The 25261-nt window shown below is 38.7% G+C and overlaps 1 protein-coding gene across 3 annotated transcripts; it reads right to left on the bottom strand.

The window, feature by feature from the left end:
• slc5a9 (solute carrier family 5 member 9) lies at positions 1 to 24497 on the bottom strand. Of its 3 annotated transcripts, XM_024259189.2 has the most exons (14): positions 24383 to 24497; positions 22303 to 22421; positions 19781 to 19852; positions 16150 to 16254; positions 13362 to 13526; positions 13158 to 13263; positions 12246 to 12326; positions 11839 to 12044; positions 11543 to 11678; positions 10608 to 10715; positions 7596 to 7746; positions 5618 to 5786; positions 5014 to 5229; positions 1 to 1818 (listed from the first exon to the last, which is right to left on the bottom strand). In XM_024259189.2, the coding sequence occupies exons 1-14, from the start codon at positions 24402 to 24404 to the stop codon at positions 1510 to 1512; spliced, it is 1965 nt and encodes a 654-aa protein (XP_024114957.1). In that variant the 5' UTR covers positions 24405 to 24497; the 3' UTR covers positions 1 to 1509. The 3 variants fall into 3 exon arrangements, with proteins under 3 accessions (XP_024114957.1, XP_036067619.1, XP_036067620.1); XM_036211726.1 differs by lacking the exon at positions 19781 to 19852; XM_036211727.1 differs by lacking the exons at positions 16150 to 16254; positions 19781 to 19852; positions 22303 to 22421; positions 24383 to 24497 and adding an exon at positions 14718 to 15539.
• Positions 24498 to 25261: the final 764 nt, after the last annotated feature.

The following is a 25261-nucleotide window of genomic DNA, read 5'->3' as shown; positions in this document are numbered from 1 at the left end:
TTCTTATTTTTGTCACTTTATTATTTATACTTAATCCAAGCCACTTTAAAAATACATTGTGCAATTTCTGTAACATAAATCATATCCACAGTGCAATTGCTTCCTCTTTTATCTTTTCTTTTTCTTTTTTATCTCTGCATAATTACTTTGCTCTTTTTGTAAATATGTATATTGTCCAAATTTTCTATTTGTAATGCTGCCGTAACCCTGAAATTTCCCCACCGTGGGACGAATAAAGGACTATCTTATCTTATCTTATCTTATCTTAACTCATCTATGATGGAAACCCGCAAACTACCATGAGGGCGTTAGTGTCCCTGATAGCACACCAGCAACAGCGCTAGCCACAGGCGAAACAAGGATGACCTGCACATATCTCTAAGCTACCTACTTATTATTACCTAAGTGGGACAAGTCTGGGTCTCCCTGTGCCGGTCCCCAGCCCGGATAAAATACAGGCATTCCCTCAATAATGGTGTGGCAGAGCATTTTTTCCAAGACCCTGAGCACGCTCCCAAATCTGCTGAATGAAAGAAAAACTGTCTCACATCAGTTCCTAAAGTCCTCCATCTGTTCATGGGACCCTGAACAAGGTTTCTCAAACGAGTAAAGCTGCTGTGAGTTGGAAATTTGGCCTGTAGTCTTTCACCGACGGCACCAGCTACTTCTCGATATGGACGGGAAGTTAGGATGTATTTGTGCCAGTTCATTAGCAGTCAATGTTTTGCTGAGGATTTAAGTATGTTCACAGCAGAAGGTGGCTCAGTTATTGCTGATTTAGGATTAGGAAGATTTTTTTTGCCTGGTCCATGACTTCTCTGGGGGATCAAGGAGCAATGCACCAACAGAATGCTGTCGGGTCCTGACACTCTGACCACGACAGTAATAAGTGTTTGTTCATCCTCTGAATAAGCCTGAACTGTGGAGCTCTGAGGTGGTTGGTAGGGTGTCCCAGATCAGGGAACTATTGGCTGAGTTTTTATCAGCATTTGTAAACCTGCCACTACTGAAGATGATTAACAACTAATTAGTTTAGGACTTTAGCACCAATAAACAATATACAACTTAACAGCATTTAATACAGTAATCACTACACAAGATGTTCAATTTAGTACTCTCAAACAGCATTGAAATGCACTCAGTCAAAGGACATATTTGACAGTACACTAAAAAATAATAATAATAAAATTAGATTCTAAACAATGTCTTATGAGCTTCTGCATGCTTTAGGCAGAATCTAAACTTGTATTGAAGCTGTTTTGTTTTAAGTTAATTTGGGGAATCTTGAGAAATGAATCAACCCATAGGGTTTTTTGAAAAGCATGAAACAAACAAAAACATGTGGACAACATGATTTCATTCCACCATCAGCAGCAAATTTGAACATCAAGGAGGTTTAAAGTTTGTGTGAAGCATCAGTTTTGGGTTTGAACCTGGTTCTGAGCCAGATTTGAACAGTCATGGCTGAGTATGTTAATGATTGCTGGCGAGCAGACAGAAACCTGTACATCATGCAAAGTATCCCCAGAGAAAGACATTGGCAGCCAGCAGCAGCAGAGCATTAAAGTTGCAGACATTTCTCCAAATAGACTTCTCCTGCAGGAAGTTCTGGTCGCTGTTTTCAGTCCTTGGAGGTTCAGATTGAGAATTTTTACCACTCAAACCACAGAGACGTAAAGCTATTGCCTTCCATTTGGATTGTGATGAGCTGTCAGCTCCAGAGCTGATCGAGTTTCTTGGGTCAGATGATGTCTGGGGATTTTCAAGATCAATACGTGGCTCAGTACTGAATCTGGACCACCAGGTCAGCCGGTGTAGCTGGAAAGGAGCCGAGAAAAAAAGTGTCATCATTCATGTATCTACACTTTCTATGACAAAAACTACAATGCTTGACTCCCTTTTGTATGATAAATACAATAGACTGAAAAATTGGGTCTTTGCTACCGACATAAATACAAAAGAAAACATGAATCATTAAGCTACAGACAGACTAAGCATTTAACACACGTGTCAAAGTCAAGGCCCGGGGGCCATATCCGGCCCTCCGGGTCATTCTATTTGGCCCTCCAGATCATTTTATTTTATCAAATCAAATCAAATCAAACTTTATTTGTATAGCACTTTTTTAAAAAATGAATTTCATTCAAAGTGCTTAACATAAAAAAAAATATATAGTATTTTAAAAGCAAAAGATAATACCCGCAAGCCCCACCCTTCCACACACACACGCACAAAAACAAACACACATTAACATATCGCCACACCATGAAAGAAAAAAATAAATGAATGAATAAATAAATACTAAAAGGATGTAAAGCATAACTCTAGAAATCTGGCTTGGTACTGCAGTGAGGAAACAATATTTTTGGGACTTTTCCACACCAGTGACCCCCCCAATCAAGTTCACAGAGTACGCTACCACAGGACCCCCCAGATCCGAGCAGAGAGCCAGACCCGAGAGATCCCGCTGCAGCGACCCTGTTCCCTGAGAAAGGTCAATCACTGATGTGGAGGTTCCCTCAGAGGAAGACACTGGAGTTAAAAATGTAAAAATGTAAAAGGAGTAAAATAGATTAAAATGAATAAATAAATAAATAAAAAAAAAAACATAAATACATAAAAAGACAAGGAAAAAAAAAAATATATATATATATATACACATACATAAAATACAAAAAAATTAAAAAATAGACCGACATAATTCAGTAAAATTAAATTAATATTGATTAAGTAAAAGTAGAGGATAAAAGAAAATATCAAATCAACTAAAAGCCAGGTTAAAAAGGTAGGTCTTGAGCCTCCCTTTAAAAACATGAACAGTCTCTGCGGCCCTCAGGCTCTCTGGGAGGCTGTTCCACAGGCGAGGTCCATAATAACTGAATGAGGCCTCGCCGTTGTTAATGGCATTACATCTTATCTTGCATTTATTTCTAAATTGTAGGATTTTTGACAAAATATATTTTTATTGATATTTTAAGTGTTTAAGTTGATTTATCCTGGAATAATATTCCTGGCTTTTTATTATTCATATTTATGTTAAAAAGTTTTTGGTTTTAAAGTTTCAAAAACTGGCATTCTGCTAGCCTTTTGGCTAATATTTCAGCTATATGCTAGGTGTTTTGGCTAACCTAAGTTTTTTTTTTTTTTTTTAGTTGTTTAGGCTAATTTGGCATTTTGCTCATATTTTAGCTGATATCAGCTTCAGCGTTTTCAGCTATTAGTTTCAGTGATTTCACTATCAGCTTCAGCGCTTTTTTCCCTATCAGCACCAGCATCTTCAGCAGCAAAATTCAGCTAAGAGCATTCCAAATAGCATTATCACAGGTAATTCTATATATCTAGTTCATGATTATGTTAAAAAGTTACATTTTTAAAGTAAAAAAAAATGTAGTTTTAGAGTGTTCGGTATTTATTCTGTAAGGTGTATTTTGGATTTTGGCCCCTTGTGCGATTGAGTTTTACACCCCTGATTTAACCCTTTTTGTTCACACTGGACAAAGAGGGAGGGGTTACTTTTTTTCTACTGTTTACTAATGCATGTCCACCACCAACAGCTGGAAGAGGCTTGGTGCAAAATGTCAAAGCTGCGCTTTAAACCACAGAAGTTTACATTTAAATGTAAGTAATGACTTTTTGTTTTAGCATGACCTTTTCAAAGTTATAAAGTCACTGTTGTGATGTATATTTGAATAATGGAAGCTCCGCCCTAACATTAGCTGACCGGCGACTGTTGGTGATGTCTGAACTTTGAGACACTATTTTCCCATAACTCTCCGTTTGGAGGGCTAAATGTGGGGGTGGGGAGAAGGGAAGAATTCGGATTGGGCTTTGGTGTCATAAAATTCCGTCCAGGCACAAACAGTAATTATTAATTTCTCCTCTGAGATCAATTTTCAAACAGTTGGTTATTCTAATAATTAAAAATGGCGCCATCCATACGCCACTACCAGATCTGAGTCCCCAATTGGTCGAAGTTCATACTGGTTTTCTCAAGAATCAGTGCCGTCTCCCTATCTGGCCTTCAGCAAGAACTATCTCCAGAGTTCTAGCACTTCCTGGTTCTCTACACTTCACTTCCCATCAGCCCCTGCTTGTTCTCTGATGCCCTCATGCTCGTGCTTGATCCCTGCCTGACCCTGATTTAGCTTTGTGGACTTTTTGTTGTGTGACAACACCTGTTGTCCTGTCTGTGCTAAATAAACATGCTGCACTTGGATCCAGCAGTCTGCCTGTTTCTGACAGCTTTAACTTTCAATGCATGTATACTGTGTTTTGTAAGTAGAGCCTGCAGCACAAAATGCACATTAATGATTATGACACCAACTTTCATTTCAAACGAGCCAGTCTTTGAAATGAGCAGATCCCAAAGATCCCATTCCCTCCAAAAAGCCATAAATCCCAACAATAGCACAAAGTCTTTGATAGTCATCATGTTCTGTTATTTTGGGTGGGAGTAGAACTAGCCAAATAAATAAGCGCAGAAGGATAACACAACCTGATTACCTTCTTTATTCTGTTTTAGAAAAAGTAAAATAACCAACAGCAGTCAAAACAAACCAATAATGTTTCTTATGGTCCAATTCACTGCAGTTGGTTGAGCTCTTAAATTTAAATGATGACTTCTGTTAAATGAATTTGTAGAACGATTCACAACTGTTTCCATGCTTGACTTTCCCAATAAGTAAGTAACACGTTTGAGATCTTCTAGCCTAAATAATAACTCTTCATAATAAGATTCCTTAACAAGCTTTATTAACACACTTTAGTGAGATATTTAGTAGCGCAATAAGCCGAATAAGGTTTATTAACATGCAGTAAGACTCTTTCCCATCTAAAGGTCTCTCGTCTACAAAGGCCAAAATAATAAGCTGTTTACAAGGTTAACAAATGTATTGACTATCTTTATCAACATTATATTAAGTGTTTTGCAGCACCTCATCTAAAGTGTTACCACTGATTATTACATACTCCACCCCTCAAAACAATAGCAAGGACTGTGAGTTGACTCCTTACATTTTCTTCAGAAATGGGAGCAGTGGCCAAGCTGATGGCGGCAATGACGAGACCGCTGAAAGCCAATAGGATGAGTGCAAAGTACAGGTAGTGAACATCAGCCACCACAGCAGGCCGGCCATCTGGCTGACCACAAGCAGGGGGCGGGTAGCAGAATTCCAGAACCATGCGGATCAGCCCGACCACCAAACCGGCCATCAGACCCCAGAATGCACCCTGGCATAGACACAGACATCCACACGTAAACACACTGTAAGGTTTTCACTAGTGGAATTTTTTTCGTGCATAGAAAAGCTTAAAATTGTCTAAAACAGTTCACTATTTTCAAAACAAAACTTTTCTTTCCATAGCCTGTAGGGCTACAAGTCATTTCTATAATCTCCATTTCACTCGTCTGTTCCCTGAACTTTCTTCAAAAGCTGAAACCACTTTCTGATTCTCTACTTCTGTTTTCAGTGACTCATCGTTAGCACCTGGTGGTTTGGTTAATCCCTTGCATGGCAGTTTGCCAAAAGTATGCGAACAAGTGAAGGTGGAAAGTATTATATGATGATAGCCTATGCCATTTACCATTTGTGTGTGTTTAAATGTGTGTATGATATACTTGCTCATTGACGCGAGGCCAGAAAACCGCCATGACAAAGACAGCAGTAATGGGAGGGGCCAAGAAGCTGGTGACTGATTGGATGTAGTCGAAAAGCTGCCCACTGTTGGCAGTTTGGATGACTGGAATCCACACCAAACTGATGCACATCAGGACCAAGATGAAAATCCTAAAACCGGCAAGAACAATTGATAAAAAGAGAAAGAGATGGTGAGCAGGAGGAGGCTTCAGTTTCAAGATAATACAAACTTCCATTCTCAAATTTTACTTAAGCCTGGAAGCAGTGGATGTGGCAGTTGCTCAAAAGACCACAGCAGGATGGTGCCAATTCTCTATTGATCCCTATTTTTAGAAAGATAATTCATGCCCAAAATAACTATGATCTGATGTTAAAAAGCACATTTCTTTCTAATTGCATAATTTGTCTCCTCCATTAACCTCCAGTTTTTCATTGCAAGGAGGTTTGAGAACTTGAGTGATCTTTGGGGTTATGGTGTCTGCAGGAAATGTCCTGGTGGAATATTCCATGGCAGACAGGTCTTTGGTGACAAGCCAGACTAAGAGTGGTTCAAATGCCATCTGTGGGGAAATTAAAAGCAAGGTCTCATGTCACCTGGTTTGGTGTCGTTTGGGACCCACACTGATCCAGGCACAGAGTTGGGGCTTGTAGGCAAGTGCCTGGTGGTGGGTCCTCTTCCAATGAGACAGAACTGGACTTATCTCAAAAACACCACATAAACTACCCTGCCATAGGCCCACCACCCACAGTAATGATCACAAGTGACTGGTGCAGGGTGATCATCGGGACATAGAATGTGACCTCATTGAGAGGGAAATGGTTGTTGCAGTCCAGGCTGAATATTCACAATTTGAGCTTTGAAACTCAACTCCTCATAAAGGCTCAGACTCTGGAACTGGGGCTAGGGAGAGGGGGTAGTTAGTGTGTGTCTGCTTATAGTCCCCCCAGCTCTGCCATTACGTGTTGAGGTTTATGCTGGTGAATGAGAAGAATGCATCCATGAGCTTCTGGGATGGGGACAAGAATTTTAATGTGGTTTGGCGTACAGGCTGAAAAGTAGTTCAAAGTACCCAGCTTCCTTGGAGTCGCTAGAAAGGGTAACAGGAAGTACGCTGACCAGGGACTCTATTGTTTTAGTGGGACACTTTAACACATGAACAATGGCAGTGATACCTGGAAGGGCATTATCAGGAACTCACAGATCTAAACCCAAATGATGTTCTGTTACTGAACTTCTGTGCTGGTCACAGTTTGTTCATGACAAACACGATGTTGAAGCTTTTGTTTTTATACTGTTTACTAGCATGTCTGCCACCTACAGTTGGAAGAGACTTGGTGCAAAATGTCAAAGTGATGGAAATCTTGCTCTAGGAGTTTCTTTTAAAAGCTCTATTCTGATACATGAAAGTTGTTGTAGAATTCTGTCCAGGAAGAAATGCAAATATTAATTCACCCTTCATGATAAATTTTTAACCGGCTGGAACTTCTGTGTTTTGAAAACGAGGCTCCTCATAGGTCACTACCAAGCAGTCGAAAAGCAGCCTTCTTCACCATTAAACTTCAAATAAATTGGAGCATCTAGAGCAGAGCTGCTTAAATCCAGTAAACCTAAGTGTTCAGAAGTATCAATGTAGGTTAAGATTCTTACAAACAACTAGTAAAGCTTAGTGCAATATTTCTTGAATACAGCTGAACCATAGGGGTTCAGACATACTTTTGTTTCTTACAAATACACAAACAAATTGTCACTTCTGTTCTATACCATGGAAAATTTCCCAGTACATGTGGAGGGTGTGCCTTTTGAGTTAGGTTATTTTATTTCTTTTTACATTGTTGACAAAACGATAGCCAGATTTGATTACTTACTTAACAACATGGAGAAAACAGAGGTAAATCTTTAAAGTGATCATGGGGACCTGCTCATGTGGAATTGTCCACATATACTACAGCTCTGCTTACCTTCCAACAATCATCAGCTCTTGCTCTGAAGCACGGGGCCTGGCTTTATGGTAGAGGTCCAGAGTGAACAAAGTGGAGCTACTGTTGAAGATGGAGGTCAGTGAGGACATCAGAGCTGCTAAGATGACTGCCAGCATCAGACCACGGACCCCTGGCAGGTAAAAGAAAACAGTAATAATTGACTGATGTTTGTACTGGGTCAGCCAAGAGGCCTAGTTCTGGTTTTACATGTACACAAATCATTTTTCTTGAAAAATGTCTAGAACCCAAACAAGCCCACCAATATGCTTGTTGACTTTACTGTTGATCAACTATATAGCTTAGTCAATGAGTGTCTTGTAGGATTCTACAAGCTGGTGGTGAACTTGCCAATTCTAGAAAACAACTGCAATGTTTTCTATGATTTGCTAACTGTTATGGATCAAAGGCTACAGTCAAGTTGCTGCTGCTCTTAAGATCTTCACATCCTCTGAACAAACATTTTAGTGGTGACCCTCCACAGTACATGCTTTCCATTTAATGTTGACCTGCCACATTTTCCTAACACAAGATGACATTCTGTGTTATTAGACTCTGATGCTAAAATGCTAATGATGCTATGCTAATGAGTTGTTCCATGAGTCACCAATATGGTGTATATACAGACCAGTTTAAAGTAAGACAGTGTTTTCATGAAGCAGAATTTAAAATTTGGCAGATGAATATGGATTATAACAAAATAATTTAAAATGACACTCTTAAAAACCGTGGTTCATAACTATAATAACAGGCATGAATCCACTTAGTAGCAACTTAATAAGTAGTGTCTTGCAACATTGCAGAGCGGCTCTGTCTGAAATTGTTCTTGGTCTTCCTGATTTGCTTTAACTTCCACTGTTTCCATTGAATGTCATTTCTTAATGACATTTTGTACAGAGGATATTGGCATTTGAAAATGCTTTCTCTATCTTCTTATGGCTTTCTCCTGCTTTGTGAGCATCGACTATTTTCAGTTTCAGTGTTCTAGACAACTGCTTGGAAGAACCAACAAGGTAAGATGACCCAGATTATTTAAAAACATAAACATTGAAATCACCTGTCTTTGCAAACGATGATTGAGAACAGTCCATTACATTGTCAGGTCTCAGCTTTTCTACAGGGAGCGATGCATACTGCAAATTCTGCAGGGTGCCCAAACTTTTGCACATGCTTGCAAACTGCCAATAAAGGTAAAATAAGAAGAACAACTTTTGCAAATGCCCCTATTTTGTTTTCTGTTATTTTGAAAGCTTAAACGATGGAAATAAGAACTTCTTTATTTTCAATTAGTGATGAAAATCGATTAAAAATATAATAAGATTAATCAATCTTTTGTGTTGTGATTAATCACAATTAATCACAATGTTTTCCTAGGTACATTTTATGACAACATGCAGCTTTTGAACAAAAACAATCCAGAGAGAAAACGTTTCTTTCATTTTCATCGTCTTAAATTTTTTAATTTAATTAAGTTATAACAAAGAAATGTAATTTGTGTTCAAAACACATCAACAGTAAGATGATCAGAACTCTAAAGACTTATGTCTGTAGTAATCTGCGTTAATAAATATTAACTCGTTAATTCTTTTTGATTAATCGCGTAGTTAATGTGTTAACTTTCTCAGCCCTAATATACATGTATATATACATATATATACATGTATACATATATATATATATGCGTATATACAATATATTATGGCTGTCAGATTTGTCGTGTTAATTACGCGTTAATTTGTCATGTGCATGACGCCAACAATTTTTTTGACGCATTAATCGCGGACTTTCTCATACGTGCCTTTCCATACCGCATGCAGGTGTCCCTCATCTCCCTCTAACTCACCGGCTGCTCTCTCTAGATCACGGCGGGTCTCCAACCCACGAGCTGCTAGCTAGAACCGGCCCGGCGCTAGGACCTGGAGAGCTCCTGCACCCTAACCCGGCTCTGGTTCGCGTCCAGAACCACGTCTGGTGGTACCGGCTCGCGTCCGGCGCCGCGTCCCGAGAGCTGCGGATCCCCGACGTTCTGAACAGCAAGCGCACCGGGGGACGTTTTAAATGTAGTTTAAACAACGGCAGTTATTTGTAGATGAAAAGATAAATCTCAGCTTTGAGTGTGTGGCCCGTCCCTCTTTCGCCGCATGAAAATATGCAAAGTATTCCAAAGTTCTGGAGGTTTAAGCGTGATCCAACCCCAGCATAGAGGTCTGTCTGCCGGCATATTCATCATGAGCTCCGCTGAACACGTCGCTGCATCGAGCTGCAGCCAGAGAACGCGGCGGCAGTAACAGACTGTCAAACTATCCACAGTGTATCCCGCTTTTCTCAGTCTTTAATGTTTTAAAAAACAAAAGTTCCTTTTGAAATGATAAATCTCTATTTCATTTATTACTGTAGCTCAGAGGAGGAAAAGATTTGGTCCTGATAAAAAATGAACATGAAAGTGTTATGGAAATTTCATTTTAGATGTTTTTTATTTTATTTTACTGAACGTTGATTGAAGTTTTGAATTTAAAATGCCCTTCACTTGGACTTGGGCTTTTGTTAGGCATTTTATGTTACAGCATTTTATTGTTAAGAAAGTTTATCTCAATACAATGCTACAAAATAAAGTATTTCTGATGAAAACTATTAATTTTGTCATTCTTGTTTTCATAATTAATGTAGAACTGCTAAATTCCACGAAGCACTCATTTTTTTTCCTAAAAAAGGCCACATATTAATTTGCGATTAATCGTGAATTAACTATGGACAAAAATGTGATTAATCGTGATTAAAAAAATTGAATCGCCTGACAGCTCTAATATGTATATATATATATTAGAGCCACATCTGTCAGAAATTATTGTTGGTCAGTGAGAATTGTTAAAAGGTGACAGTTTAATGAGGATGAATGCATTGAAAATACTGTAGAATTTTTAAAAAATAGAATAAAATAAAATTTAAAAAACAGCTAAAAGGGGTTTTGGGAATCTTTGTGTTTAAGGGACTTACCCACAGGCATGAGCTCCATCACTAGCTTAGGATAGGCAATGTTTGAACAACCGACTGAGGCTCCACAAACACTCTGACAAACAGCTGGATCCACACAACCCACCTCATCTAGAAACATGAAAACAGACCATAAAGAATGAGTTTCAACAACAAACTACTAACAAGATAAATGTGTTGGTAGTTAATATTCCTGACTCAACTCTTGTTATATCAAATTAAAACTTACAGCAGACTGTAGGACAAGGATTAAGAAAACATTTTTCTTTTACAGTCTCTTAACCACTGAGTGATCATCAAGTAAATAAGGGGAAAAGTTAATGTGTACCATTTAACAATGTGTGAGAAAATAGTAAGTTTACATGGAATTCCTAAACAACTCAATGTTGCTCCAAGTCTGTCACAATAATCAAACTGTCCATCCAGGACAGTTTCTACATCTAGAACAAATTAACCTATGATGCATGTTTTTGGACCATGGGAAGAAGCCAGACCACCCAGAGATCATGCAAACTCCACACGAAAGGTCCTAGCTAGTATCCAAACCATGGCCTTCTCCCTGTTAGCCAAAAGAGATAATCACTACGCCATCATGCTGTCAATCAAAATACTCGTCCTTGTAACCCTTGTGTTATCCTACGTATTGACGTTGGGAGTCTTTTATTAGTCTTAGTCTTTTTTTTCCAATGATTTTTGATTGTCACTGGTGTCCGTGGCAGACATAAAGTCCTTTCCACCTTCCTCCTCATTTGTCAAGGGAGGGATCTCACGTCAATGTAAGACTTGGGTCGTCTGGATCCTATAAGATAGCACAAGAAATACTTCCAAGTAATCAACAAGGGTTATAAGGGAACCCAAGCACTCAGTATTTAGGGGACTGAAGAGGAAGGATTACCAGTTTAGACAGCACACGTGACAGTAACAGCACATAGACTGACCTGGGAACAGAGCTCGGCTGATCATCCCAGGCATCACAATAAAGAACATGGGCAGCAGCTTCAGGTAACCTCCTAAAACACTTCCTGCTTTGGCGTGAGATAGGGATTTTGCTGACAGAGACCTCTGGACGATGACCTAAAGATGTACCATCATAGATGTATGTCCCTTTTACTCTGTGGGCACAATCAACTTATGGCCAAAAATTGCTTTATTAAATTAAATAATTGAAACGTTCAAACACAACAACACATTATATATTTAGTTCCCCACCAAAGACATGTGTTTGCATTGTCACCTGATCCGTGCACCACACCCAAGTGGCCAGCACTGTAAGCCCAAACACCAGGCCAGGCCAAGGTAGGTCCCCAGACAGCGGGTCTCGAAGCATGTGGAAGGCATCAGCGCGAGGAAAATGACAGCTGGTGTTTGGAACTGTTGCTGATGGAACACTGGACATGTATTGGGTCATGAGACCGTCATACCAACCCACTTTAGAGAAAGCTGGAAAATACAATAGGTAAAACAAGGTCTCTGGTGGTAGAAGACACTTTGTATGTTTTCACACAAACAGAAATGCAAAACATTGTTCCTCAATGGGACAGTCATCCAGTAAACAACACGAAAGTGGCTACAACTTTACACTTGAGTTAATTGGAGACAGTTAAACCCAGATTGACTCAGAAAAAATAAATAGCCTTATACCTATGAACATCAATGTGAAGGCTCCTCCCACCATGATCACAGTCTGTAGTGCATCAGTGTAGATGACTGCAGCCAACCCACCTGTAAATATACCATCATTTTATCATCAATGGCTTTTATCTTCAAATTTAGTCCAGATCATGGCCGAGTTGTCTTCATTTTATTTAATGAATGGCTTTTCTCCAACTGATAACATTAAGAAATGTTCTAAAGGCTCTTAAGGAGCCATTTTGGTTGATTTCTCACTGTCCGCAACCCAGTGGGAGCCACACATTCTTTAGAAAAATAGGACTGTATCCATGTTGTTGGTATGAGAAATATAAATAAACTGTTCTTTTTTTACACAAATTAAAGAGAAAATATATATTTTCCTTTCAAAATTAAAGACTCCCTTTGTCACATAGCATCACCTGAATGAAGTAAATCTAGTGGTAGGTAGTGTAATGTCAGCAATGAACAAAAAACAACTTCTTATTTACGTTTGTTGTGCTTTCTAGCCAGAAATTTATAAATCTAACTTTCTAAAATTAAAACAGAGCTAATTAACTTTTTTTTAACTACAAGGCACACTTAAAACACTGGAAATTGTTGAAATGTGTAGTTCTTGATTATCGAACTACTATTGGTTATGTGCTTTGGAGGCTCGCAGAGTGATAAGATATTTACTTTTTGTAACTTTACTTTACAGGGACTTTTTTAAACTAAAAGCTTTGTACTTTTTTTTAACCAGTGAGTCACAATGAAGGGGTAGAAGAGCCAGACGTGGCTCTGGAGCTTCAGATTGCAGACCCCTGCTTTAGTAGAACCAAAATCAGTAAAGGTGACGACCTGCTGTGACAAAGTCTGAGAGGAAAGGAAGGGGAAGGGAAGCATGGCTTTAATATCAGAGCATTTGAGAGTGTGAGATTGTACCTGCCACAGTGTAAGCAGCAGTGACCAGCAAAAGCACACCTGTGGACAAATAAAGGTTCCAGCCAAAAGACACCTGGATGAACAATGCACCTGAGAACATATCAGTCTGAACACACAAACAAAACACACACAAACACATCTGTTTTGTTACTCATGTTAAATCGGTTTGACAGATGTGTTAAAAAGCGTGTTTGTGTGTCTTACGGAAATTTTTGTGAATATATAGAGGATGAGCGATAGGACCGACATGTAAATTCGAATCCTTCGACCTCCAAAACGTTTGGCCAAGTATTCAGGCATGGTGACCACACCAGCAGAGATGTAAACTGGAATGAAGATCCAGCCCAAGGCTACCAGAACCCATGCTGCCTGCACACATGTACACAAACAAATAAACAAATAAACAAACAGGGTTGAACAGGAAAGAAGTGAAAGGAGATGCATTTCAACAAAACCTCAGCTACCTCAACAAGCACACTGCCTTGTTGGATTGTGGACTATACATTTTAGATCAGCAGATCTGCTATAGTTTAAACTTAGAATCAGTAGGTTGAGGTAAGAGAATTAAAAATAGATGTGATGTTTTTGTCAAAAATCACAAAAATGTAAATAATTCTCCCTGAAAGTGTGAAACTAGAAAAATGTATGGCATAAAATTTCCGCCAAAACTCCCCCACAAGCGAATATTAAACTCCACACACAATTATGAATAATAAAAAGGCAGGAATATTATTCCAGAATAAATCAACTTAAATCTTAAATAACTATATATATTTTACCCTCCATAAAAATATATTTTGTCAAATTATACAAATTAGAAATAAGTTGAAGCTAACATTGGGCCGTAAAGAATCAATGGGAAACAGGCGAGGGGTTTTAACTGAACACTCCGCGGCTTACGCAGCCACAACTTGTTGGGCCAAAAGACAATCTTTGGCGGGCCAAATTTGGCCTGCGGGTCCCACTTTGGGCACCCATGGTGTAAATCCTAGTACCCAGATACCTAAACTGCCCCACATGGAGGATCACTTGCTGTCAGTGACAGGAAATTCACTGAATCCACTGAAATTCCTTTTTCTCCTTGTACTTTCAGTAATAAGTTATAATTTTAAAAAAATGCCCCAAAAGCTCTACTAAGACAGTAGGAGGAAAACTTTTAACTTTTAACGACACATTCAGGCTTTGTGGTTCAGAAAAGGAGTCAAATAGAGCTATTGGTGGATTCATGCTGTCATCTTGTGGCTAAGTAGTGAAAAAAGTGAGATTGTTGAATTCTTTGTGAGAAAAACAGTGCGAATGTACATCAAAAACAGATTGTGTTTGCTAAAAGTTTAAATATGTCCAGTATAAAACCATTTACAACAGCATTTTTGTATATTTCTTTTTAAATATGCAAAAAACAGTGCATAAAATGTCAAACATCAGCATGCGTTTTTGATCACAGTGGTTAGTTTTCTCCTCAAAGGTCATGGTGATGCTCCCAGTGACAGTCACAAGTCCCACACTTCCACGGAGTGTTCTTGGTGCAGATTCTGCAGCATCAGTGAGAAAAGATTTCACATGCTGATGGATTTCCTGGATTCAGAGGAGGTTGACGTCAGGGATGCGTCTGGAGTTGAACCTCGGTGGTGAGGGTCTCCATCATCAGGTTCTGCCTCTGTCTTCCACTCCCGTTGATGTGGTGAGTAGCTTTGATCTCTGAACACATCAGCAGAACCTCCAGCTTCCTCATGTTTTCTCCTCTTTGGTCCTCCAGCCTCATCAGCTCCAGGCTACAGGCTCTCACGGGAAACTTGAAGAAAAAACGTTACCTTTTCTTGCCAAAAATGACTCCTTCCGTTGCTCCTTCGGTCACAAAGTCTTCTCTGAACCTCCATGAAGGTTATATTCTCCAGGATGGTCATCTTTCAGACATTTTTCTTATGTTTTTCGCCATAGTAAAAACTCATTTTGACCGCTCCGCTCTCTGCATCTCTCCACTGCTCCGTCTGTGTCACCGGTAAACAAAGGAGCTCCTCGCAGACAAGAAAGCGCAATGTCTCAGCTTTGAGAAACTCTTGGAATTTTTCTTGGAATTTTTCAAATAGAGCTAAACGTTCAGGAATTTCAGTAATTCAAGGGGTGCTTGTCCAAATGTGTCGCAGGCAACTCGCTTGGTTACTAAACACTCCAAACCACGACTTGGCAGGCCAAATTTGGCCAGCGGGCCCACTTTTAGCACCCATGGTCTGGACACTTAAAGGTAAAAGAAACTTCAATAGGCAGTGATTAGAAAAGCATCTTTAGCTTAATTATTTTAGATAAAACTCTGTAGACTGGGGTCACCAACCTTTTTGAAACTACTTCATGGGTACTGAGTCATATGAAGGGCTACCAGTTTGAAATGACAAATTTTGCCTATTTATAGTTAGTTATACATTATTAATAATAAATAATGATTCTCCTCCATGTAAAGACACTGATGTCTCACCATAATTATCAACAATGACAACAAGCTAGGAAACAGATATCAATATTCAGAACTTTATTAATCTCAGTAATTGTTACATTACTTACATTTCATGGAAAAATGTCCCATTTTCACTATTTTGTTCCATGTTTATCAAAAATCAACTTACACATTTTTAAACTAATCTTATCACATTATGAACTAATGACCAAATCAGCAGCTTTTTAAACAAAATTAATGATCTTTGAACTGGAGTTGGTCAGAGGTCACCTAAACTTATCTAAAGTTCATGTATCATGAACATAATTTTAAGAAGTTTTAATTTTTAAATCTATGTAAATACAAGTGTAATTAAAAAAAATACCAACAGAATAAAATGTAATTTTAGAGGCAGCTCACAAGTGAGTTGTGCCTGTGGGCACCAGGTTGGTGACCCCAGCTGTAGACTGTTTTCTGGGATTTGCTTCTTGTTTCATTTCATTTTGAGTGAAATCTGGATCGTTCTTCATTGTATGTTGATGGACTCAGTGAACAGATTCTTACATTCCATTCGAATCCTCCGACAGCGATGCCTCCAGCAGCTCCGGTCCCTGCGAGGCCGATAAACAACCCGCTGCCAACATTACTGGACATGAGGGACGCACCAATCTGCAGAGAAAACCCACATCAGGAAAAAACAAAATAGTTTATCTACCATAGAGAGATGGAAGCCTGTGTTCTGTCTAGCGGGGATATGGTGCGTTTTGCTAGTAAAATGTTAAGCCAAGTTAGCAGGAAAATATGTTGGACACTGGCCCTCGAGGCCGGGGGTTTGACTCCTCTTGAAGGACCCAACTCCAAAATCACACTCCTTTGATACCAGAGCTCCAGTGTTTGTGTTCTTTGGTTTACTGGAATGTTTTAACTGCTAACACGATCAACGTAATTCCTTCAGAGTTTGCTGGAATTACGTTGATCGTGCTAATGGTTGAAAAGTTACAGTACGTAAAAGATTTTTGTGCAAGCGTCACTGGCAGGCGCGTGCACACATATGGCCCTAGGGGTGCTTGAGCACCTGCCCTATTTACCTTGTATCAAAAAGCGCCCTGTTGTTGTTTTTTTTTTTTTTTAATTTTTACCCAAATTCATATTAATTACTCTTGTTAGTGATATAAGAAAAAAACAAGGAGAAAGAAAAAACGAAAAAAAATCTACCAGTATTCTATCGTTTTTTTCCAAGTATAAGAAAGTGAATTAGCGCTGCCACAAACAAGTATTTTAATAGTCGACTAACCACCGATTATTTATTACAATTAGTCGACTAATCGGGTCATGCGCAAACTAGATTTGCCTAAAAAACGGAAAAAAGCCAAAACAGCTAGCATACAGCTGAAACTTTAGCTAAACTTTAAGATGGCCTAAAAAAAAAGCCAAAATTAGCTAAATTCGCTAGCATGCAGCTGAGATCTTAGCTAAACTCCAAATTACCCTAAAAAACTGAAAAAACCCTAAATTAGCCAAAATAGCTAGTGTGTAGCTGAAATATTAGCTAAACTCCAAAATAGCCCAAAAAAATCATTAATAAAAATAGTCCAAAAAGCTAAAATATTACCAATATAACTTTCCACTGTACTACACCATGACTCCAAATAATATAAAGTAACGACTAAGTGACTATTAAACTAGTCGTTGAATATTTAAATAGTCAATTAGTCGTTGATTAATCATGGCAGCCCTAAAGTCATGTTGACAAAAGCTTTTTACAAAAAAAATGACAATTTTATCACTTTCACTTACACAGGTCATAAAGCTGAGTAGTTATCTAGTAACCCTTGTGCTATCTTAGGCATGTTTACATTAAAAAATTGGGTCATCTGGACCCCACAAGACAAGTGCGCTGAACTTTTTCCAAGGATTTTTTATCTTCTCTGGTGTCCATGGCAGACATAAAATCCTGTCCACCTCTGTCATTGGAGGATCACACATCAGTATAAGGATGGGGTCGTCTGGAGCCCATAAGATAGCACTTAAAGTGTATTTTAAAAATGACCTTAATTGTTATATTGCTTCAAGGAATAAAACAAAAAAAAAACATGTTTTTGGTGCCCTTTTCCAAGTTTGAGCCCCTGCCCCTCAGAAATCCTGTGCACGTCCCTGGTCACTGGCAACGCCTCAGGTAAAGGGTTAAGCAAAGATGACATGTTCATAAGCATCCAAGTAACAGCTTTACTCCCTGTAAACATATTAAAAATCAGTTAAAGCCTTCAATGGCACATTATGCATACTGCACATGTAGTGACAGAGCATTAACAGACTTGAATTGGTTGTCACAGGGGAACCATCTAAACCAGAGGTGGGCACGCCGACGGCCATATATGCCCCATTAAAGTTTATTCTGGCCTGCCAAATGTGGATACATTCTAAAGATTTATTTGCTTTATTTTCCCTATAATTTTGATGTATCTCAATACACTACTATAAATACATCGACTGATCAGGAAGTTATTCTGCCTTTCTGTTTAAGAATGGTCTTTTTTTTTATCTCCACGTGTGTTTTCCCGAGTTGGATAATCCTTTTTACAATTATTCCAACACAACATTAACACAGCGTTTCTCTACGAAACATGTGTCAAAGTCAAGGCCTGAGGGCCAGATCCGGCCCTCCAGGTAATTCCATCCGGCCCTCCAGATCATTTTATTTTATTGTTATTAATGGTCCAATATTATCTTGTGCTCATTTCTAACTTATATATAAATATATATTTTATGGAGAGCAAAATATTGAAAGTTATTTAAGGTTTAAGTTGATTTATTCAGGAATAATATTCCGTCTTTTTAATTATTCATATTTATGTTAAAAAGTTACGACTTTAAAGTTTTAAAAAAATTGGCATTCTGTTAGCTTTTTGGACATTTTGACATTCACTAAGATTTTTTAGGCTATTTTGGAATTTATCTAATATTTCAGCTACATGCTGGCTGCTTTGACTAATTTAGTCTTTTTCTTACGTTTTTAGGCTAGTTTGAACATTTCCTATTTTTTTCGGCTACATGCTAACTATTTTGGCTAAGCTAAGTTTTTTCATTTGTTAGGCTAATTTGGCATTTAGCTAATGTTTTAGCTGCATGCTAGCTGCTTTAACTGATTTTGGCATCTTTTCCGTTTTTCGGGTGTTTGGAAGTCTAGCTATTTCTTCAACTACATGCTTGCTGTTTTGGCTCACCTAAGTTTTTTGGTTTGTTTGTTTTTAGGCTAATTTGACATGTAGCTTATATTTTAGCTGGCTATCAGCTTTAGCATTTTTAGCCATTAGCTTCTGTTATTTCAGCTATCAGTTCAGAGATTTTAGCTTCCAGTTTCAGCATCTTCAGCTATCAGCTTCAGCATCATCAGCTGCCAAATCCATCTTACATCATTCACACTAGCATTATCACTGGTAATACTATATATCTAGTTCATAATTATGTTGAAAAGTAACATTTTTAAAGTTTTGAAAATATAGTTTTAGAGTGTTCATCAAATGTCCGTCCTGTTCACGAACTAAGGTGTGTTTTGGATTTTGGCCCCCTGCGTGATTGAGTTTGACACGCCTGGTCTACAGTTTCCGCTGACGAACATCAAACTATTGGTACATCTGGTCCTGATTTGGCCCTTCTGTCAAATTTTAGAGCCCTTTTAGACCCACAAGTCAATAAGTTTGCCCACCCCTGATCTAAACATAACAAAATCACACCCCTTCTTTGGGCAGGGGAATCACAAAAAAACTTTGATAACCTCAAAAGTATTCATTTACTATGGTTTGTTTACTATGATGGGTGTCCACTCTCATAATATGGTTGGGTGTACATCCATCCATCCATCCATCTTACTCCTCCTCTCTTCCAGGACCGGGTCGTGGGGGTTTAAGCCCAGACTTCCCTCTCCCAGGTCACTTCCTACAGCTCGTTTGGTTGAACCCCGAGGCTTTCCTATGCCAGCTGAGAGACAGTCTCTCCAGCGTGTCCAGGTTCTTCCCCGGGGCCTCCATTGAGTATGACATGTCTCTTTTTTTAATTATAGTCCCCCCCAGTAACAGTAATATTTGTCCAACACCAGAGGCCTACAGCTGTGATCTGTTTGCTCAGCTGCTGAACAAGACAATTCTAAAAAGAAGAGCAGTGAAATTGAGGAAAGGACTAAAAGTCAGGTACTCACAGGCCACCAGGTCATTGAACGGCCAGCCAAAAAGTATCCACCTACAGTGGTTCGATTGGCTCGGACCGATGCCTGTGAAGGAGGAAGGTCACGTTTAGATCAGCCCAAAACACTAGTCCAGTCGCATTTTGATTGATGAAACAATTCTATAGTCATAATGACACATTTTGAATTGATTGCAGAGAATAGTTCAGTGTTTTTCTACAAACTAAAACAAAAAGGGCTGTTTAAAGTGTCCCTGCTCCGTTCCATTCTGATGCTTTCACTTGTAGACAAATAGATCCATTCACTTCTTCATTTTCCTTGTCTATGCTGGCTAAAACTGTACAGCTGGATAGTTGCAATATTGCTCATTATGCTACACTAATGTTAGCTTGGGATTGTGAGGGTCTGTAAGCTAGCAGAAGACAGTGTAAGCAAAGCAATGATGGGATATCATTGTAGGGTTACTCAGCGCCAACAGGCCTGGCGACAACCCAGATCAGCATTTCTGATGAACTCGTGCCACTCTGCTGAAAGTAGGTCTTAGAAAAAGTTTTTTTTAATTTTGGCTAAAAAATGCATAGTCATAACTAAAAGACCACTGGTAATGCTTTAAAAATAGAAAATAATACAGACAAAAATAAGAAAAAATGACAAAACAAAGAACACAAAACAAAGCAAACCAGCATGTTCACAATTAAATAATTAAAACCTAAAACTCAATATTACTGTGATCCTAGGGATCTACATAATTCCCTCCAGAGCCCACGCCATTTGAACCTCTGAAGCTCACCAATCATCTCAAAATAAGCAAATTCAATATGCATACAGCTTTTTAAAAAGAGAAAAAAACATAAAGGGGATGTTCACACAGTCATCAGAGAGTAAGCGATTCTTCCTCGTCAACTAAGTAGCAAGTGCAGCCATACTTCAAATCAAATTTAAAAACTCGTGCACGTTTTTCCTACTCACGGAATACCTCGGAGCAAAAACAGACAATAGGACAGAAAACACCTCCTCTCGCCTGCAACACCATTCTTCTAAAAATGACAAACCCCTGAGCCTGTGACAGAGAAAACCCAAATGTGCCAAGAATTCGGATTTTAAAAAAATCAATCGGATTGAGTTGGAAGAAAGTGTGCTTTGTACCTGTAGCTTTGGCACCATGTTCAGTTTTCAGATCAGCTGATTATCAGTGGGCAGCTTGTACAGAGACTGCCAGTGTCCTTTTAGAGAACAGCCTGGGCCAAAAACTTGAAACCACTTAAATACTTTCACATCCTCCAGCTACCGAAAATGTCTGAACTTCACACACATGGTGTAGGGCAGAGGTGTCAAACTCAGTCACACAGGGCCAAAATCCAAAACACACCTTAGGTCACGGGACGAACAGGATAAACACTTATTGAAGACCATAAAACTACATTTTTAAAACTTTAAAACTATAACTTTTCAACATAATTGTGAAGTAGATTTATAGCATTATCTGTGATAATGCTAGTGTGAAGATGCTAGTGCTGATAGCTGAAGATACTGAAATTGATAGCTAAAAAAACTGAAGCTGAGTTCACTGAAGCTAATAGCTAAAACCACTTAAGTTGATAACTAGCTAAAATATGAGTTAAATGCCAATTAGCCTAAAAAACTAAACTTAGGTTAGCCAAAATAGCTAGCAAGTAGCTGAAAGAAATATCTAATTAACATAAAAAACAGAAAAAAGCCTAAATTAACCAAAACAGCTAACGTGTAAATATTATCCTAACTCCAAAATGGCCTTAAAAACTTTTTAAAACGCCTAAATTAGCCAAAATAGCTACCATGTAGCTGAAATATTAGCTGAACTCTAAAATATAAAAAAAATAGTCCAAAAAGCTAGCAGAATGCCAATTTTTAAAACTTTAAAACTGTAACTTTTTAACATAATACGAATAATAAAAAGGTAGGAATATTATTCCAGCATATCAACTTAAACCTTATATAACTTTAATATTTTACTCTCCATAAAAATATATTTTGTCAATTATACAATTTAATAGTAAGCGCAAGATAACATTGGGCCATTAATAACGATAAAATAAAATGATCTGGAGGGCCGGATCTGGTCCCCAGGCCATGACTTTGACACATGTGGTGTATGTCTTTTTAGAGATTGTGTCCAACTTTCCATCGCCTACAAGGCCAACTGTAAGCAAGACCGTCAAGAATGAAAAACATTGTGAAGAGATATTCCACCACACATTGTGGAGTTGAAGAAAATGACTCCCAGGAGAGGAAGACTCATGACATCCTCCAGCAATCTAGACTGGAGCCTGAGGTCAAAGGCCAGAACATCGTCTGACTCACAGCATCAAGGAATGAGGCCGAATGACCCAGCTTTCCACAACCAGCATCCTTTAACGCCAATCCCACTTAGTATGAGTTCAGAGAATCAGAGACGACTGAGGCATACAAAAACAAAGGTTCCTCAAATATCCATAGTTCAGGAGTAGCAGGAGCCCACGTGTCATGTGAAAGAAGAACTAAACTGTGCTGTTACTTACCCAGATGCCAGTCACCATGACAACAATAAAATAAACGACCACTACAGCTATGTCAGCAGCATCCACACTTCCATGCCCACCAGAAGGTGCTGCCGTGGTGAAACCAGGGGGGGGTGTACCTGTAACAGAAATGCTTGTTGGTTAGGGATTGGTTCTTTCATGGTAAATGGTTTGTTTTCTCAACTAGACTCTTTGTCAGGTGAGCTGTTCTGCTGACTCTGCAAGTGGGTGATAAAATGTAAATTAGAATTCAATAATAAAAAAGTAGTAAAATTGAAAATATTTAAGAGGAATACTTCCAATCTGATACACCAAACCATTCCTTCCAAAACTAAACTCTGAGATGTTGAACCGTCCAGCTTCTAGAACAGTAATGATTGGATACAGTCCTGCTTTGTTTTTCTCCCTAAAGAGGTTATACTAGGCTGGGTTTTCAACAGACGGCACTTATGTTTGTAGTCTTAAAACATTCATATTTAATATGAACCATTAATCCTATTTTCTTAGCCCTCTTAATACCATTTGGGTCACAGCGTTGCTGGAGCCTATCCATTCCATTGTTGGGTGCCGGCGGAGTACATTTTTGGCAATTGGCCAGTCCTTTGGAGGGCCACACAACAACACACGCTCACATTCACACCCAGTGAACAAGCTAGAAGGGCTCTTTTAGTGACTATCATAAAATGTTCTGATCAGTTGTGTGAAATGCAGCACTTGGTCTAACACAGCGGTCTTTAACCTCCAGATCCACATGTGAAGAAAACATGCTTTCAGCATTTAATGAACTCAAGTGTTTGGAGTTGGAAATTTAAATGACTTTTACTGCAATGAAAATTATTTTAATCAGCCCCATAAAAAGACATTGGTTAATCATCACTCTATGGAGATTAGATGTTTCCTGAAAACAGCGAATACCTAATGGGGGTCAGGTATTTAGTCCATCACTGATAAAACAAGATGACAAATCAGAAAAACAAAGACAGAAGTTAATTTTTTACCCAAACTTTCACACAGGTGCTACAGAGAGAATGCATACTGTATATGACGTTTATACATGAAATTGGATCAGTATCAGCAGGAGAAATCATTTGTTACAAGAGTTTCAAAAAGGAAAGTGTTATTAGATTTAGCTTTTTTCACATCTTCTAATTTACAGCATCATAAATAAAGCACCATACCAATAGAAGAACAGCACAATCAGTCACTTTAGATCACATGTATCAAAGTCACGGCCCGGGGACGGATCCGGCCCTCCAGATCATTTTATTCTGTTGTTTTTAATGATCCAATGTTATCTTCTGCTCATTTCTAACTTTTATGGAGGGTAAAATATCAAAAGTTTTTTAAGGTTTAAGTTTATCTATTCTGGAAAAATAGTCCTGTGTTTTTATTATTCATAATTATGTTAAAAGTTACAGTTTTAAAGTTATAAAAATCGGGAATCTGCAGCTTTTTGGACTATTTCGGCATTTACTAAGATTTTTTAAGCTGTTTTGGAGTTTGGCTAACATTCCAGCTACATGCTAGCTGTTATGGCTAATTTAGGCTTTTTTCAGTTTTTAAGCTGTTTTGGAGATTAGCTAATATTCCAGCTACAGGCTAGCTGTTTTATCTAACCTAAGTTTTATTTTTTTCAGCTAATTTACCATTTAGCTAATATTTTAGCTGCTTTCAGCTTCAGCATTTTTAACTATCAATTTCAGCATCTATCAGCACTAACATCTTCAGAGACCAAATTCATCTTACACCATTCACACTAACATTATCGCAGGTAATGTTATATATTTAATTCATAATTATATTTAAAGAGTTACTGTTTAAAAAATTAAGTGTTAGAGTGTTGAATAAATCTTGATCCTGTTCAGCCCGTGACCTAAAGTGTGTTTTGGATTTTGGCCCCTTGTTTGATTGAGTCTGACACCCCTGCAGTAAATGAACACACGAGCACACTGAAGATGCACACTCAAATTAATAACAACGTACATTTGCATGCATACACACACAAAACAATCACATCCTCACCAACTCTCGTGTAAATGAATGTGTGCTAAACGGTGCTGAAAAGGCTGAAGGTTCTGACCTGTGATGAGGCTGCCGTCCATGATCCCAAACCCAGCTTTGGTCCTCAGAATCCAGGCTGAATTCCCTGGGTAAAAACTGCGAGGTGTTCTTCAGAAGACAGGAAGTGTCACTTGTCAATAATTGATGAGTCATAAGGCCTCACTAGTTAGTGGTTAACTAGAGCTGTTCTCATCTACAGCTATGTCAGAGCAGTCGGTTTTAGGATTATTCAGTGACCAAATTAAATATTTTTTGTTTGTTTCTGTGTGATTCCCCCCACAAACCCACCCCCCTTTGAGGACAATTCCATTTCATGCTTCCTATTAGAAAATCACTAACACCAGAGCACAGGGGAACTATTGTTTCTGACATTTTCACCAAAATTGCTTGCAGATTGTTAGAAGTTTGGATGTCCTGAGATGCAGCTCAAGCCAAGGAGAAAGTAACGAAGACCAAACGTATTGAGGTCTTCTATGACAGGTTGGACACAAAGGAGGGAGAGGAGGATCTGTACAGGTGAGGCAGAGACCGAGATGGAAAAATGACCAGCAGGTTGATGAAGGACAGAGATGGAAATGTGTTGACAGGTTCCACAAGTGGGATGGAAAGATGGAAGGGGAGCTAGTTCGAGAGCACAGAGGAGAAGAGGAGGCGGCTGTAGAGCTGGAAGTAGCAAAGATCAAATGAGGAGAGAAAGCAGATGATGAAGAGTGGAAAGGCAGTTGGTCCCGACAGCATACCTGTGGAGGTGTGGAAGTCTAGGAGAGGGGAGTTTTGACTGGACTGTTGAACAAGACGTCAAGAGAGTGAGAGGATGATGAGGAATGTTCTGGTTCCATTTTGAAGAAGGGAGACGTGCAGAGAAACTACAGAGGAAACAAGTGAATAATTATGGGAA

Source organism: Oryzias melastigma, linkage group LG4 (genome assembly GCF_002922805.2).
Source record: "Oryzias melastigma strain HK-1 linkage group LG4, ASM292280v2, whole genome shotgun sequence".
NCBI lineage: Eukaryota > Metazoa > Chordata > Actinopteri > Beloniformes > Adrianichthyidae > Oryzias > Oryzias melastigma.
The sequence above is the reverse complement of the archived record's forward strand: the minus strand, read 5'-3'. Positions and strand labels throughout refer to the sequence as shown.